Here is a 14,500-nt window from a genome sequence, read left to right on the forward strand (position 1 = left end):
AACTGATAGAAAGGAACGGGCCCCCAAAACTGCAGAACCCCAGGCACCACTCGGCTCTCCTGCGTGACTTCCTCCGCTGCTGCCTGCAGGCTGACGAGGACAGGCGCTGGTCTGCCCAGGAGCTCCTGCAGGTAAGAAAAAGCAAAGGGGCAAAAAGCCCTGTCAGCTGAGGACACCTGCATGAAGGCATGAGGAGGAGTGTGGGCCACGTGGCGCAGACAGCTCCCAGCACAGCAAGGCGCAGGGGGACATGCTGCCCTCGGTGCTCTTTGTGTGTCTTCCTGGTAGCCAGGGAATCCTGCTTGAGCCCGTGAGGATGGGATCCTGGAAAGTAAGAGTTCCTTTCTTTGTTCTTTTTCCTCTGGGCAGCATCCCTTTGTCACCTCCAGCGATCCTGCCTCCAGCCTGGCTGCTCTGATCATCTCAGCCAAGCAAGTGCAGGAAGACTGGAGAGGAGACACCTGCGCCTGAGGAGGCCCTTATGCTCCGCCAGCCCAGAGGAGGGAAAAGGGGATGTGTCATCTTTAGGCAGAGCTCCAGCCATCCCCTGAGTATTAAGAGGAGCTGTGCCATAGATAGGAAATGTGATTTTTTTTTTCGTATTTGCTCAGTTTAGGTGTTTGGTTAGGTTAGGTAAGGTAAGGTAAGGTTAGGTTAGGTAAGGTAAGGTAAGGTAAGGTAAGGTAAGGTAAGGTAAGGTAAGGTTAGGTTAGGTAAGGTAAGGTAAGGTTAGGTTACGTTAGGGTAGGTTAGGTGAGGTTTGGTTAGGTGTGTGCTAGGTTCAATTTAAAGCTGTGTTGTTTTTTCTTTCTCCAAGAGATGAAAGTTTAAAAGAATTAGGAGATATAGGGATCACCATTTAAGGGCTATGGAACGTAGATAGCTTAGATAATAGAGGATTGTTTAGCTTAGAATAGAGTGTTGTTAATTTAGGCAAGCTCTGAGGTATCTTTGAAGTAGAAATGAAAGAATTGTCATAATAAGAATTAAGCTGTGAGAGGAAAAGCTGGGCTGCAGCCAAACTGGAGCCTGCAGGCGCTCCAAGCTGTCAGCCTGAACAGGCCACCTGCAGGACAGAAGGATGAAGATGGAGAAGTGGCGAGGGGATACTTTGTTTCAGCCCGAGTGACAATAAAAGTCTAAAATATCCAGAGTGTTGTAAGACTCCCTTCCTTGCAGGCTAAGTGGACGGTCCCCTTCAGAGGCCCAAAGAACATAGTGAGGTAAGCAGCTTTGCTTGCCTGAAGCGTGGAATGCCCGCGGGAAGCTGCCAGACTTGCGGGTAATGAACGCCAGGTAATGAGCTCACATTCAGGACAACACCAGGAGGCAGATGTGCACTCCTTTCTGGCCCTCTTGTCGTGAAGATGTCAGGGTGATCAGCAGGAATCACCATTTTGTTCCCAGCCTCCTCTCACTATGTCCCCTTTGGGATGGAATGGCATTCTCATAGCGGCATCTGGCCCTTCCTCCCTGCTTCTCTTTTCCCCCCTTTTCAGCCCAGAGCCCCAGGGACCATCTGGGCCAGCCTGATCCCCCACGGCTGTGTGCAACCACCAGGGCCTCCTGCACAGCCCCATTCCCACTCTGCTGCCTCCTTGGCCTTTTCCCACATCTGGGCCAGCCTGCTCTTGCCAGCTGTTGGGCACACAAACACAGCATACCGCACCTGTCAGGGAGCAATTTGATGCAGGAGCCCCTGCTAAGCACGGCTCACCAGCCCGGCACTTTTCCCACCGAGCTGTGGCTCCATTTGGACTCCATCTGCTGGGATACCCTCTGTGAGGGACCGCTCAGGGACTGGATGCTCCTTGACTGGTGCCCACAGGCCTGATTTCCACGCCTCCCCATTCCTCCTAGCCCTAAGGCTGCCTCAGCCTTCTAAACACAATTTTTCTTACTCTAATGCCTTTCTGTGCTTTACTTCATACTCTAAGCAGGAGTGCCCAGTTTTGATTGTCTTTATCCTAGAATTAAGAACAATAAGTTGGAAGTGCTGCTAGAGTTTGTCATTTTAAACTTGAAGCAACTGCAAAAAGTAGAGAAGCTTTCAGTGCAGCTTTTCAGTTAATTTGAAGTCTCCTTCCTCTTCACTCAGTTTCAGCATATCTGTTGATTTTCCTCTGCTGTCATCTTTTAAGCTTCATCACTTGTCTATGGATCTGTAAAAAACCCCCTGTCAACCCAGGGCAAATTTACTAGCCTTTGTATTTTTCCTCCTCTGGAAAAGCTGAGGCTCCTGTGATCTTCGCCTGTGATCTAGACTTGGATTCCCGTCTTGGCTCTGGCTAAGAGCAGAACAAATGGAATTTCTTACCTGCTAGTAAGATCTGCTAGCAAAGGTCACAGTTAGAGCTAAGCATAAGGCTTCTCTCCCTCCGCCGAATACACATCTTTGTGTCTAGGCCTGGCAATGTCCAGGAGCACCTGGAAGCTACTGCCAAGGACAAAAGTCTCACTCTTGCTGGTTTTGACACGGAGTTTTTGGTAGGATTTTGATCTACATCTACAGTCATCTACAGGAACTGGATTTTTAGATACAAAGTGCCTTCAAGCAACATTTCTAAGCATAGTGGGCAAGGAAGTCCAGATACTAATGAGTTGTGGTTGGTTTTAACTCTGTGGAACATCTGGTACAATATCCCACAACGTGTTATTTTTGACTCTTTCAGGCATTTAAAACTCAGGCTTATTCTTGTCAACACTTTTCTTTCCTCCCTTCAGAAATCTGCATGCCTAGGTACTCAATTCTTTCTCAGTTTGTTGACAAGCTACCTGTCAGACGATAGTTGTCTCTTGATCCAGAGATGGGGAACTGTCACCATTAGGCCGGACGTGACATACACACGTGATCAGGGTCCAAGAAGAAAAAAGTTTTCTTTATTCTGCGTGTTCTCCAGCTTCTACACTCTTAACAAAGCGTGATCTTAAGTCACTGACTACACCACAAGAACTTCTTATATCCATTGGTGCAAAGCAATTAACGTCAATAGAATTGGCAAAAGTTTTACAGAAATTTATAAGGCAAGTATACACATCTACTTAGGCACTAGTCTAGCTTACGAAAATTTCATCTCTCTTTACTAATCGGTTTCCATGCTGACGGCCTTGTCTTCTTCCTTGCTATGGATACACTGAAAACCCATCAATTGGGATGTCTTCTATGAACTCAGCTTTGCTTGCAGGCCAGCTGTCAAGCCCCTCCATAGGTCAGCACGCACCCGCGTGCTTGAGAAGTGACTGCAGCCTAAAATACTCCTGGAAATTTATTATCTTTGCTTCTTTTCCCCCCTAAATGTCATTGAAGAAGTGAGACTTTTCAGAACCAGCTACCATGCCACCTAGAAGAAGCAGACTTTTGCTTTCAGTCAAAGCTTTTGGGACCAAAAGGCGCGTTTGCTTGGATTCCTTGGATGCCGCTTGGGTTGGCCCATTTTCTGAGTTCCCCTGGGACGCCTTGAGCACTGCCTTATGGACTGGGAGGACATTTTCTGCTGCTTTATGAGTGAGGAGAACTTCCCAGGCTTTTCTTTCGCATCAGCTGTACAGAAGGTTGCCTTGCTGGGCACAAGAAAGCCATAGAACAGCTGCTATTGTGAGGTCAGGGGAGCGGTGCCACGTCACAGTGCTGTCAGCACAGCGTTGCCCCGGTGCACGCAAGGCCTGCTTGTCCAGAGCGGCTCTTCTGCTCGCTCCCTGCAGGAGGATCCTTGTGCTCAAGGAGTTCTCAGCAGACGGCCTGCACCCCGAGAGGAGTCTGGGCTTTGCCTTGGCTGGCATCCAGTGTGCAAACCCGCACAGCGCTGCCAAAATGATCGGGCAGGTCTGTGCCGCGGTTTGCACGGTCTTTTCTGTTGTCTATTCTGGCTACTACCTGACCCAGCTGACTCGTAAGTAAAGGTTTCTCCTGGGGCTGGCATCACCCGGCTTTTGCTTCACTCTGCTCGTTATGCCGCAGCAGTGACCGAGTTTATTTGGGAACACAATGGCCATGAAGATGCCTCCGCTTTGGTCAATGTCCTGCCAGCAGCATCAGCTAAAAAGGGGGCATCTGTGTACTGGGGGGCGGGTGCAGAGTATTTGCCCCGCAACCTGCAGCGGTTGCCTTCCCTCCCCGAGAGAGTGCGCGGCACTGGAGTCTGTCATTTCCTCCTCTTGCTGCTTCAAGCAAGACAAGCTGCTAATTGCAGACTCGGAGGGGAGATGCTCAGAAGTACTGCTAGCAACTCGGTGGCTCTCTCCAGGAGCAAAGGAAAGCACCTTTCGCTCCCAATTCTGCCCCTTAGAGGCCTTGGCTGCGTGACTTGACCCTTTGATGGTGTGCCAAGACTGCGATTCCCTTGGCGATGCAGCACAAAGTCCAGTGCAGGGAGGGTTTGCTGCTGAGCCCAGCAGCTGTTCCTGGGCTGCTTCAGCAGGGAGCTGCCACAGGGAAGGGGCCCTTTGTGGAAGCTCTGCTGGGCTACCATCTTCAGCCAAGGCATGGGAATTAGGGCATGCCATTTAAAAGAATCTAGATCTAAAATGCAGGAAAGAGAAGAGGAAAATGCTGCTTGAGCTGTTGGGCACAAGGGAAGCTGAGAGTGTTGAAGAGCAAGGGGCATTTCCAGCAGCGTCTTTCTATTTCTCTCTTGGCAAAAGAGGCCCAAATGTAGACAGAGCCTACTCTAGCGTCCTTGTTGTTCTCTTGCCTGCTGTGGGAAAGAGCTGTTGCTCCGGGAGGCCTGTTGGGAAAGGGAAATGCTCTGTGTTGGGACTGCCTTGTGCTGCAGGAGTGGCCAGCACAGGCACTTTTCTAAGGGCCTCTGGTTCCTTTTCCCTTGCTGGCTGCAGGTCACCTGACCCGCGGATGGAGGCAAGCCTGGCCTTTGGTGAGTGGCAAAGGAAGCTGTGACGTTGCTGGCGTGTGACAACGGGGCGGCAATTCTGCCAGCTTGGCTTCTTGCAGTCCAGTGTGGAGTGCCAGCGTGGGAGGCTGAAAGAAAGGCCAAGTGCCCCGTGGCATCAGCAGTAGCAAAGGGAGCACTGGCTGTTTGCTGATTTTGCAGGGAAGAGCCTTTCAAGAGATGAAAGGCAAATGGGACAGCTCCAAGGCATCTTGCTGCTTCTAGGCAGCAGGGAAGCTCAAATGCACAGCAAGATGGGAGTAGCACCTCATTCAGCCAACTTCCTGGGCTTTTCATGACTCAGAGTCCCACTTGTATCAAAGTCTACCATTTCCCCTTCTTCTGGGTCCGTTCCCAGCTCAACAGAAAGCAGCTCCTAAGGGATTGCCTTTTGCCCATCTCTCTCACGTCTGTCTGTCTGCAGGCCTCAACAGCAGGGTCAGCAGCTCCTCTGGCTGCCTCTGGCATTGAGGAAGAGGCTGAAGAGGAGCAAAGGAGCATGAAGACTCCAGCAGCTTTCTCTGCACAGCCTGAACTTGCAGAGCCGGTGAGTGGCAGCTGAGCATGGCACTGCCTTTGGTGCAGGGCCACGCTTCCAGTTTTGGAGCAGCCCTTGGTGCTCGTGGCTGAAGATGCTGGAGGCTGTGTGCCTGCCGGGACCTAGTGCTGCTTCAGGCAAGCCAGCGAGCCCCGGCCAATGAGTTCTGAAGTTTGGCATTTAAGCTGGGATGCTGAGAGGGCCTGAGAATGTCTCTTGGCATCAGACAGGAGGCAGCATTCAATGATTCTCAGTGTAGAAGTCAGCCCCGTGTGCCCATTGTCAGTGCAGGCTGCCTGTGGTCAGCGGACGGAGCGGCCCAAAGACGCAGTTGCCGGCCTTGCAGGGGACCTGGCAGACACTGGCCCCTGGAAGGGACCTGCCCTCTCCATGGACTAATTAGCTTCAGGCTGTGCTTCACTTCCAGCCGGTCAGAGCAGCCTTTGCAGAGGAGAATCCTTGGCAGCCCTACATTGTGAAGGGCGGGTGGGTCTGGGCAGGGCAGGAAGGCGTCTCCGAAGGGCCGCTCCCTAAAGGCTGCCATGGAGAGGGGCAATGCGTGAAAAAGATCAGAGAAGGGCCATGCTGCGGGCTTCTGAGCAGACCACTGCATGCCAGTTGCGGGCTGATTTCATTGCCCAGGGAAAGACAGGAGGAGGAAAGCAACAAGGCCCTGGGGAACTGCTCTGATGTCTTTCTGGATCTTGGCAGCCCCATCGATCCCTTGTTGCCAATGTCTTGCAGAAAAGCTGAAAACGTGGAGCATGGAGGTGGCCCTGAGGGGCTGGATCCAAGTAGCCTTTGGGCTTTTGCCAAAGTTGCCTTTGAGAAGGGGACATGGGAAACGCCCCAGCTGGAGAGGCCTGGGGGTGGCTGACAGCACCTTCCCAAGGCCTTGCTTTGGCCGTGCGCTGGGCGGGGCATGTGTGCCAGGCACCCTTCTGACGGGCAATCCTTCCTTGTCCCAGCTCAACACAGGCTCTGCCATTCAACCTGGTGCCGCTGGACCAGCGTGGGCTGCAGCAGCCAGCTCGCCCCCCGCTGCTGGCACTTCCTGCAGCAGCGCAGCCCAGCAGCCCGAGAAGAGGCAGGAGCAGGGCCGGAAGACACTGAGTGAGTCGGGTGCATTTCTTGTGTGCCAGAGCAGTGTGTTGTGTGCGTGTCTGGGGGTAGGCTGTGCCAGAAGTTGCCCCTCGGTCTCAGAGGCGCTTAGGCCTCTCGGCAGAAGCTGTTGTTGTGCTTTGAGGCAGCGCGGCAGCGCTCAGGGACTTCCTGCTGCCTGTGAGGGCGGCTGGGCCTGGCTTGGCTCTGCCTGGGCTGCCTTGTGTGCCAAAGACAAAAGCAGAGATTGTTTCTGCTTGAGCAGAAGGCTGGCACCTAGCAAGTGACTAGGCCCCAGGGAGCTCTCTGGCCCCAGCTGTTTTCGGGCTCCCGTTCTTGCACCTCCTCTGGCTCAGACACTTTGTGGCCCTGGCAGTGGACCTGCCAGTGATGGTGGGTGTGACTGCAGAGGCTGCAAAGGCCCTTGGTGACCTCTTAGGGCCCTCTTCTTAAGGTCTCATCATTTTGGCTTATGGCATGGGATGCTGCGCTTGAAAGAAATAAAGGCCTTCCTCGAAAGGCCACCTGATGAAAGGTGGAGAAGATGGCCCTCCCACTTGCTGGTCTCAGCAGCTGGAAGCCAGGGGACCGCAAAGGGCCCAGAGCTGCCGGCTGCGGGGCTGCCTTTGGGAGGGTGTGGGGAGCGGCGTCTCTGTGTGCGAGCGAGCGCCCTGCGCTGCTTTTGTCTTTCAGGGAGCATTGTGAGTCCGGGCCAGCCAATGAGCAAATACACGGCATTTGAAGAACTGGGACGAGGGTAAGCGTGGCCTCGGCTCCTTTTACAAAAGTGTGGGCCAGGTCTTTGGCTGGTGCAATATCAAGCGTGAAGTCAGGCAAGCTCCAATCACGGTCAGGCTCTGGCTTTACCTCCTGTCGCCTGCCTGGACTGCTGGGTCAGAGCAATGCGAAGGCCTCATCAAAGACAAGTTGATGCTGGCATTGTCTTGCTTGCAGCAAGGAGGAGCAGGAGCTGGGAAACCCTCTGCCCCTGCCGCTTTCTGGCCTGAAAGAGCACCTTGCCACTCAAGAAATGTCAGATTCTCAAGGACAGTCTTCTGACTCTAATTGTTCTCACTCTTTTGACACACACATGCATGCACACCCGCACAAGGAGGAGAGTTCCCCTTAGGTTTGGAAATGACCTGGCTGGGCGTGCGCCTTGGAGATTTCCAGCGGCCCTTGGTCTTCATGCTGCACCTTAGTGTTCCCTTGGACAGGCTGCCCCGCAGGGCAGAGGGCTCACGGGCCGACGTGCTGCTGGCCGAAGAGACGCCGCAGCCAGGCGTTTTCTAAGGAAGGCGTGCAGGCAGCCTGGGGAGATCTGCTGCCTAGGCTTGATTTCAGTGCCAAGGGATAAAGGGCTCTTTCTGCTGCTTTTGTCTTTCCAGGGGCTTTGGAGGTGTTTATAAAGCCCTTGACACCAGCAGCGGACAACAGGTAAAGTGCCAACAGCCCCATGCCATTTTGCAGCTCTGGAGCGCTTTCCCCGCTGCTGTGAGCCCTGCCTGGAGGTTTGGGTGGCAGCTCCATGTCTGCAGCAGAGGCTGTTCCTCTGAAGTACACTCTAGGCTCAGGAGGCAGAATGCATTTGGGATGGCCTTTGGTGCTTCTGCTAAGCTCTGCTGTCGAGTGACAAGGCACTTTGGCCCAGCTTGCTGCCTCATTGCAGCAGCACTCGCTCCGTGCTGCTTGTGATCTCGAGCAGGGGGCGTCTTCTCAAGGTAAACGGTGGCCAATGTCATTTCAGGTGGCAATCAAGATCATGTCGCTTGAGGAGGAGATGTCCGAGGAGCTGGCTGCCAATGAAATCCTGGCCATGAGGGACAACAGGAGTCCCAATATCGTTACCTACTTAGACAGGTTGGCCTATTCTCATGTCAATGTAGCTTTAGCTAGTGCAAGCCCGAAGAGACGATGCCCTTTGGTCCCTGGCAGAGAAGGGAGCTGGTGGTGATTTCTCTGCTGGTCTCCAGAGCGTGGGAGGAGTTGGAGCTGGTGATCATGAATCTCTTGTGGCACACGTAGCTTGGAGAGCAGTTGCAAAAACCTGGCTCGGGCCCCTGGCTGACTGAGGCTGTGCCCATTGCTGTCTCTCCATGCCGTGGTTTTCTTCTTTCAGCTACCTGGTGGATGCGGAGCTCTGGCTGGCCATGGAGTTCATGGACGGCGGCACCTTGTTTGATGTGCTCAGCGCGGTGTACCCGGAGGAAGGACAGATAGGCGCTGTCTGTCGGGAGGTGAGGGATCCCGCTTGTGCTTCCCCAAGCCTGCCCAGGATGCTGCTTGCCAGCTGGAGGTTAAGGACAGCTGGGATTTCTTGCTCTCGCCTTTCTTTTGCTGCTGCTGCTGCTGCTGCTCTTCTCACCACACACATAGGAGAAGAGCGAGCATGGGAAGTGAACTGCCTGCCGCTGTGCCCGCACTCCTCAGGCTCTGTTCTTGCACTCTTCCATCCTGTGTGTCCTCTGGTGCTGGTGCTGGCTCACTCGCTTGGTTTCACTTGCTTCCTCTTCTCAGCTTTGCCTGGGAATGTTAGCCTGGAGCCTGTCTGTCTGTCCTACATTCCTTGCCACGCGAAGGCAGCATGCAGGCGGCAGAATTTCAAGCTAAGGGCAAAGAGCTGTCCTCAGCTGCAAAGGATAGCATTGCAGCCCGCATGGCGATGGATTCTGGAACAGCTCTAAGGTGCTGCTTCCTCCTCTGCTGCCACTAGGCTTCCCCAAAAATCTTTGCCGTGCCGCCTCCCAGCCAAAGGTGACGCGCTTCCTACCCAAGGCCGGCGGAACTTTTGGGAGCTTGGATGCCTTTGCTTGGAAATCGAGAAAAAACTTCCAAGAGTGTTGAAGCAGCAAGCTCTTTTTCGTGACAGCACCATGATGCTGTGCCCTCGCTCACAATTCCCTGAGAAAGCCGTCAGTCCCGTCGAGCTCTTTCCTTTCTGTTGGGATGAAATCCAATCCTGTACGTTAACTTTCCCTCCCTCCTTTTTCTCTCTCAGTGCCTGCAAGGACTGCATTTCCTTCATTCCCGCCAAGTCATCCATAGAGACATCAAAAGCAACAACGTCCTTGTGGGCATGGATGGATCTGTCAAGTTGGGTGGGTATCCCTGCTGGGCTGCAGCATTTCCAGCACCTGCCGTGCGCTTGCATTTCGGTGACTGCCACTTGGGCAGAAGCGCCGCTTGGCCAGTGCGTGAATGGTGAGGGTGTTGTGGATGTGGCCGATGCATTATTTGCCTGGCTCCAGGCACGTGGAAGGAGAGCTCAGCTGCTTTTTCAGCTAGATTCAGCAAGGCCTGGTCAGGCTTGGAGTGGGCAATGGTTTTGGCCGCTTTGCCAGTGGGAGCTGGCTTTGACAGGCTTTGTTTTTGGCCTCAGGTGACTTTGGCCTCTGTGCTCAGCTCAGCCCTGAGCGCAGCAAGCGCAGCTCCAGCGTCGGCACTCCCAGCTGGATGGCGCCGGAGGTGGTGAGAGGAGAAGCCTACGGCCCCAAAGTGGACATCTGGTCCCTGGGCATCATGGGGCTGGAAATGGTGGAAGGGGAAGCTCCTTACGAGCGGGAAGCCCGTCTCAGGGTAAGGTGCAGCTTAGCAAGAGGGCTCTGTGTGGAGAGAGCTGCTGTGGCTAGCAAAGGAGCAGGTGCAGTGTCCTCTTGCATCCGTGTGCTGTAGGTTTTTGAACTGATAGAAAGGAACGGGCCCCCAAAACTGCAGAACCCCAGGCACCACTCGGCTCTCCTGCGCGACTTCCTCCGCTGCTGCCTGCAGGCTGACGAGGACAGGCGCTGGTCTGCCCAGGAGCTCCTGCAGGTAAGAAAAAGCAAAGGGGCAAAAAGCCCTGTCAGCTGAGGACACCTGCATGAAGGCATGAGGAGGAGTGTGGGCCACGTGGCGCAGACAGCTCCCAGCACAGCAAGGCGCAGGGGGACATGCTGCCCTCGGTGCTCTTTGTGTGTCTTCCTGGTAGCCAGGGAATCCTGCTTGAGCCCGTGAGGATGGGATCCTGGAAAGTAAGAGTTCCTTTCTTTGTTCTTTTTCCTCTGGGCAGCATCCCTTTGTCACCTCCAGCGATCCTGCCTCCAGCCTGGCTGCTCTGATCATCTCAGCCAAGCAAGTGCAGGAAGACTGGAGAGGAGACACCTGCGCCTGAGGAGGCCCTTATGCTCCGCCAGCCCAGAGGAGGGAAAAGGGGATGTGTCATCTTTAGGCAGAGCTCCAGCCATCCCCTGAGTATTAAGAGGAGCTGTGCCATAGATAGGAAATGTGATTTTTTTTTTCATATTTGCTCAGTTTAGGTGTTTGGTTAGGTTAGGTAAGGTAAGGTAAGGTAACGTAAGGTTAGGTAAGGTAAGGTTAGGGTAGGTTAGGTTAGGTTTGGTTAGGTGTGTGCTAGGTTCAATTTAAAGCTGAGTTGTTTTTTCTTTCTCCAAGAGATGAAAGTTTAAAAGAATTAGGAGATATAGGGATCACCATTTAAGGGCTATGGAACGTAGATATCTTAGATAATAGAGGATTGTTTAGCTTAGAATAGAGTGTTTTTAATTTAGGCAAGCTCTGAGGTATCTTTGAAGTAGAAATGAAAGAATTGTCATAATAAGAATTAAGCTGTGAGAGGAAAAGCTGCGCTGCAGCCGAACTGGAGCCTGCAGGCGCTCCAAGCTGTCAGCCTGAACAGGCCACCTGCAGGACAGAAGGATGAAGATGGAGAAGTAGCGAGGGGATACTTTGTTTCAGCCCAAGTGACAATAAAAGTCTAAAATATCCAGAGTGTTGTAAGACTCCCTTCCTTGCCAGGCTGTAGCTAAGTGGACGGTCCCCTTCAGAGGCCCAAAGAACATAGTGAGGTAAGCAGCTTTGCTTGCCTGAAGCGTGGAATGCCCGCGGGAAGCTGCCAGACTTGCGGGTAATGAACGCCAGGTAATGAGCTCACATTCAGGACAACACCAGGAGGCAGATGTGCACTCCTTTCTGGGCCTCTTGTCGTGAAGATGTCAGGGTGATCAGCAGGAATGACCATTTTGTTCCCAGCCTCCTCTCACTATGTCACCTATGGGATGGAATGGCATTCTCATAGCGGCATCTGGCCCTTCCTCCCTGCTTCTCGTTTCCCCCCTTTTGAAGATTGCAATGCAAGTTGTTTTCCATTGCCATGTCTATGGCAGATTACATTTTTCAAGTGGGCAGTTTGTCTTATCTCTCTCTTTTTAGTGACCACATTCACACCCCCTCCTGAGGGGACATCTGCTGATTACAGACCATTGAATGTCACTGCATGGCTGATAAGGACTAAAACATCCCATTGTGAGATGCTCTGCCCAGAGGGAGGAGCCAAGCATTGCTCCCCAGATATAATCCAGAAGTTCTTGAGACACCACACGGCTTTCTCCACGTGATTCCCTAGAGAAACTGCAGCTCCTCTTTTTCCACTGGATCTTCAGAGGAAGAATACATCCATCTCTATAGATCCCCCTCGCTCCAACAGCACCACACCTGATACTTTAGGAGGACAGCAGCCACATTTCCAATTGGACTGCCACCAGCACCCTGGCCCACAGGGTTTCAGGTCAGGTTCTGACTCTGTCAGTCTTGTTCTAGTGTACTGCATTGTTTATTTTATCCTTTTTTTTTCTTTTCCCCAATAAAGAACTGTTATTTCCTGCTCCCATATTTTTGCCTGAGAGCCCCTTAATGTAAAATTTATAGCAATTCGGAGGGGTGGGGAGAGTTTACATTCTCCATTTCAGGGGAGGCTCCTGCCTTCCTTAGCAGACTCCCGTCTTTCCAAAACCAAGACAGATTTTGGCGCCCAACGTAGGGCTCAAGGGCACAGAAACAAAAAGGGAATAACAGTTCTTGAGCAATCTAATTTTTGTGTGTGGCTATAGCAACCTCATTAAGCAACACCATGTGGTCCAACTTGCCCTGGTTTGGGTGGCACGTGATCGTGGCTGTATTTCTCCCATTTATAGGCCCTTATCTAAACATGGGTCCTATAACCAAGGCTACTGTGTCTGTTATCCGCTTTGTTTTATGGGTGAATAAGGTGAGGAATTAATGGATTTTTAACTTCTTCTGGAAAGCAGGCAAATGGATTCACAGCTATCACACACTAACTGTATGTTTTTGGGGTTACTTTAATAATGGCACCTGCTGTAAAGAAATGACACCAGGTGAAATCTTCTCCCAGGACTTAAGCCATTTATTTGGGTCCGCCCCACCAGTTTTTGAAGGGTTCAGATCCATTCTAAATCTTAATGATATCATACAGTGGCTGGTGTTGCTGGTAGGCCTGCTCTATTTAGGATTTAGAGAGAAGGGGAGACTAACCTGGATAACTACCATGCCACCTACCCCAGAACCTAATACGCCGCCAGAGTCTAGGGATGCTGCTGCCCCAGAGCCTGACCCTGCCCCACAGCCCAGCCCAGATGTGAACTACCCAGACTGGATGGGGGCTCTGGTGAAGGAGATACGTGAGATGGGCCAGGTGCTGAAGGAATACACTTCCCCAGATGGTGAGAAGCCCTCCCCCTGCCTTGAAGAGGGAGAGTCTAATAGTGCAGCAGCAGAACCCACAGATGTTACAACTGTCCAGGTTCCAGCTGAACTGCAAAGGCAATCACAGCCAGCAGCCGTTGCCCCTGTAGAAACAAGGAGATCTAAGATGAAAGCAGAACACCCAGATAGGGGAGGGCTCTCACAACCCACAGGGGAGCCAGAGGTTGCGATCATCACCGAGTCCCTGACGTACGAAAGTCTCCATAATCTGCACAAAGACTTTGTACGACGGGGACGGGAGGCTTATACAACCTGGCTACTCCGAGTCTGGGATCTTATGGGTACAGGCGTCCAGCTGGATGGTGGTGAGGCAAGGAATTTGGGACCCTTGACCAAGGATTCAGGTATCAATCAGATTTTTGTAAGGGAGCCAGGGTCCCTTTCCCTCTGGGAGTGGCTTTTAATAAGTGTCAGAAAGAGGTTTGTTCACAGGGAAAGAATGCAGGAGCAGCACCACAGAATGCACTGGAAGACTCTTGAGGAAGGGGATTCAACAGCTCAGAGAAGTGGCAGTATTGGAGGTACTCTTTGGGAAGGATGGACAGCATGATAATGACCCCGGGCAAGTCAGGTGCACAGGGCAAATGTTGTGGAGCCTGGCAAATCTAGGGCCATCCCAATACACCACCTTTATTGCAACAATTAATGCCGATACCAACCGAGAGACTGTGGGTTCTGTGGCCAACAAGCTTAGGAATTATGAAAGTATGATCAATGGCCCGATGCAGGCTCATGTCTCTGCCATGGTCCAAGGACTCAGAGAGGAGATGAGGGAGATGATGAGGAGGAACAGTTCCTATATGGCACCAGTGCGAGTCACAGGCCCCAGAGTCAGAGCCCAACGTTCCCCAGCTACAGAGAGAGGGTACAGCCCACGGGCTGATCTGTGGTTTTTTCTGCGTGACCATGGGGAAGACATGGGAAGGTGGGATGGAAAACCCACTTCTATCCTGGCAGCACGGGGGCATCAACTCAAGGAGGGAAACACTAATCGAGGGAACTCCAGTAAAGTGAAGGTAGCCTCAGCCTCCCATGACCGAGCTGCTGAGTATGATCTGTCAGATCCCCTGGAAGGTACCTCTACCATGTATACCCAGGGTTAGAGGGGCCCTGCCTCTAGCCAGGGAGAGGCACGGGAAAACTGGATTTTCTGGACGGTGTGAATCCGATGGCCTGGCACATCAGAACCACAAAAGTACGATGCCTTAGTTGATGCTGGTGCGCAGTGTACCCTGATACTATTGGGACATGTGGGGGCAGAACCTATTTCCATTGCCGGGGTGACAGGGGGATCCCAGCAATTGACCCTGTTGGAAGCTGAGGTGAGCCTGACTGGGAAAGAGTGGAAAAAGCATCCTATTGTGACTGGCCCAGAGGCCCCATGTATTCTGGGCATAGATTTCCTCTGGAGCGGCTA

General features: G+C 52.7%; 1 protein-coding gene across 1 annotated transcript; it reads left to right on the top strand.

Moving 5' to 3' along the window:
- The first annotated feature begins 1,285 nt into the window (after positions 1 to 1,285).
- On the top strand, positions 1,286 to 10,675 carry LOC136570872 (serine/threonine-protein kinase PAK 3-like). Its single transcript, XM_066571277.1, has 13 exons — positions 1,286 to 1,296; positions 3,703 to 3,890; positions 3,959 to 4,122; positions 5,311 to 5,433; positions 6,393 to 6,537; positions 7,219 to 7,282; positions 7,914 to 7,962; positions 8,273 to 8,385; positions 8,645 to 8,762; positions 9,524 to 9,623; positions 9,905 to 10,101; positions 10,198 to 10,335; positions 10,574 to 10,675. The coding sequence occupies exons 1-13, from the start codon at positions 1,286 to 1,288 to the stop codon at positions 10,673 to 10,675; spliced, it is 1,512 nt and encodes a 503-aa protein (XP_066427374.1).
- Positions 10,676 to 14,500: the final 3,825 nt, after the last annotated feature.

This window comes from Molothrus aeneus, unplaced genomic scaffold (genome assembly GCF_037042795.1).
Source record: "Molothrus aeneus isolate 106 unplaced genomic scaffold, BPBGC_Maene_1.0 scaffold_40, whole genome shotgun sequence".
In the NCBI taxonomy this organism is placed as follows: Eukaryota; Metazoa; Chordata; class Aves; order Passeriformes; family Icteridae; genus Molothrus; species Molothrus aeneus.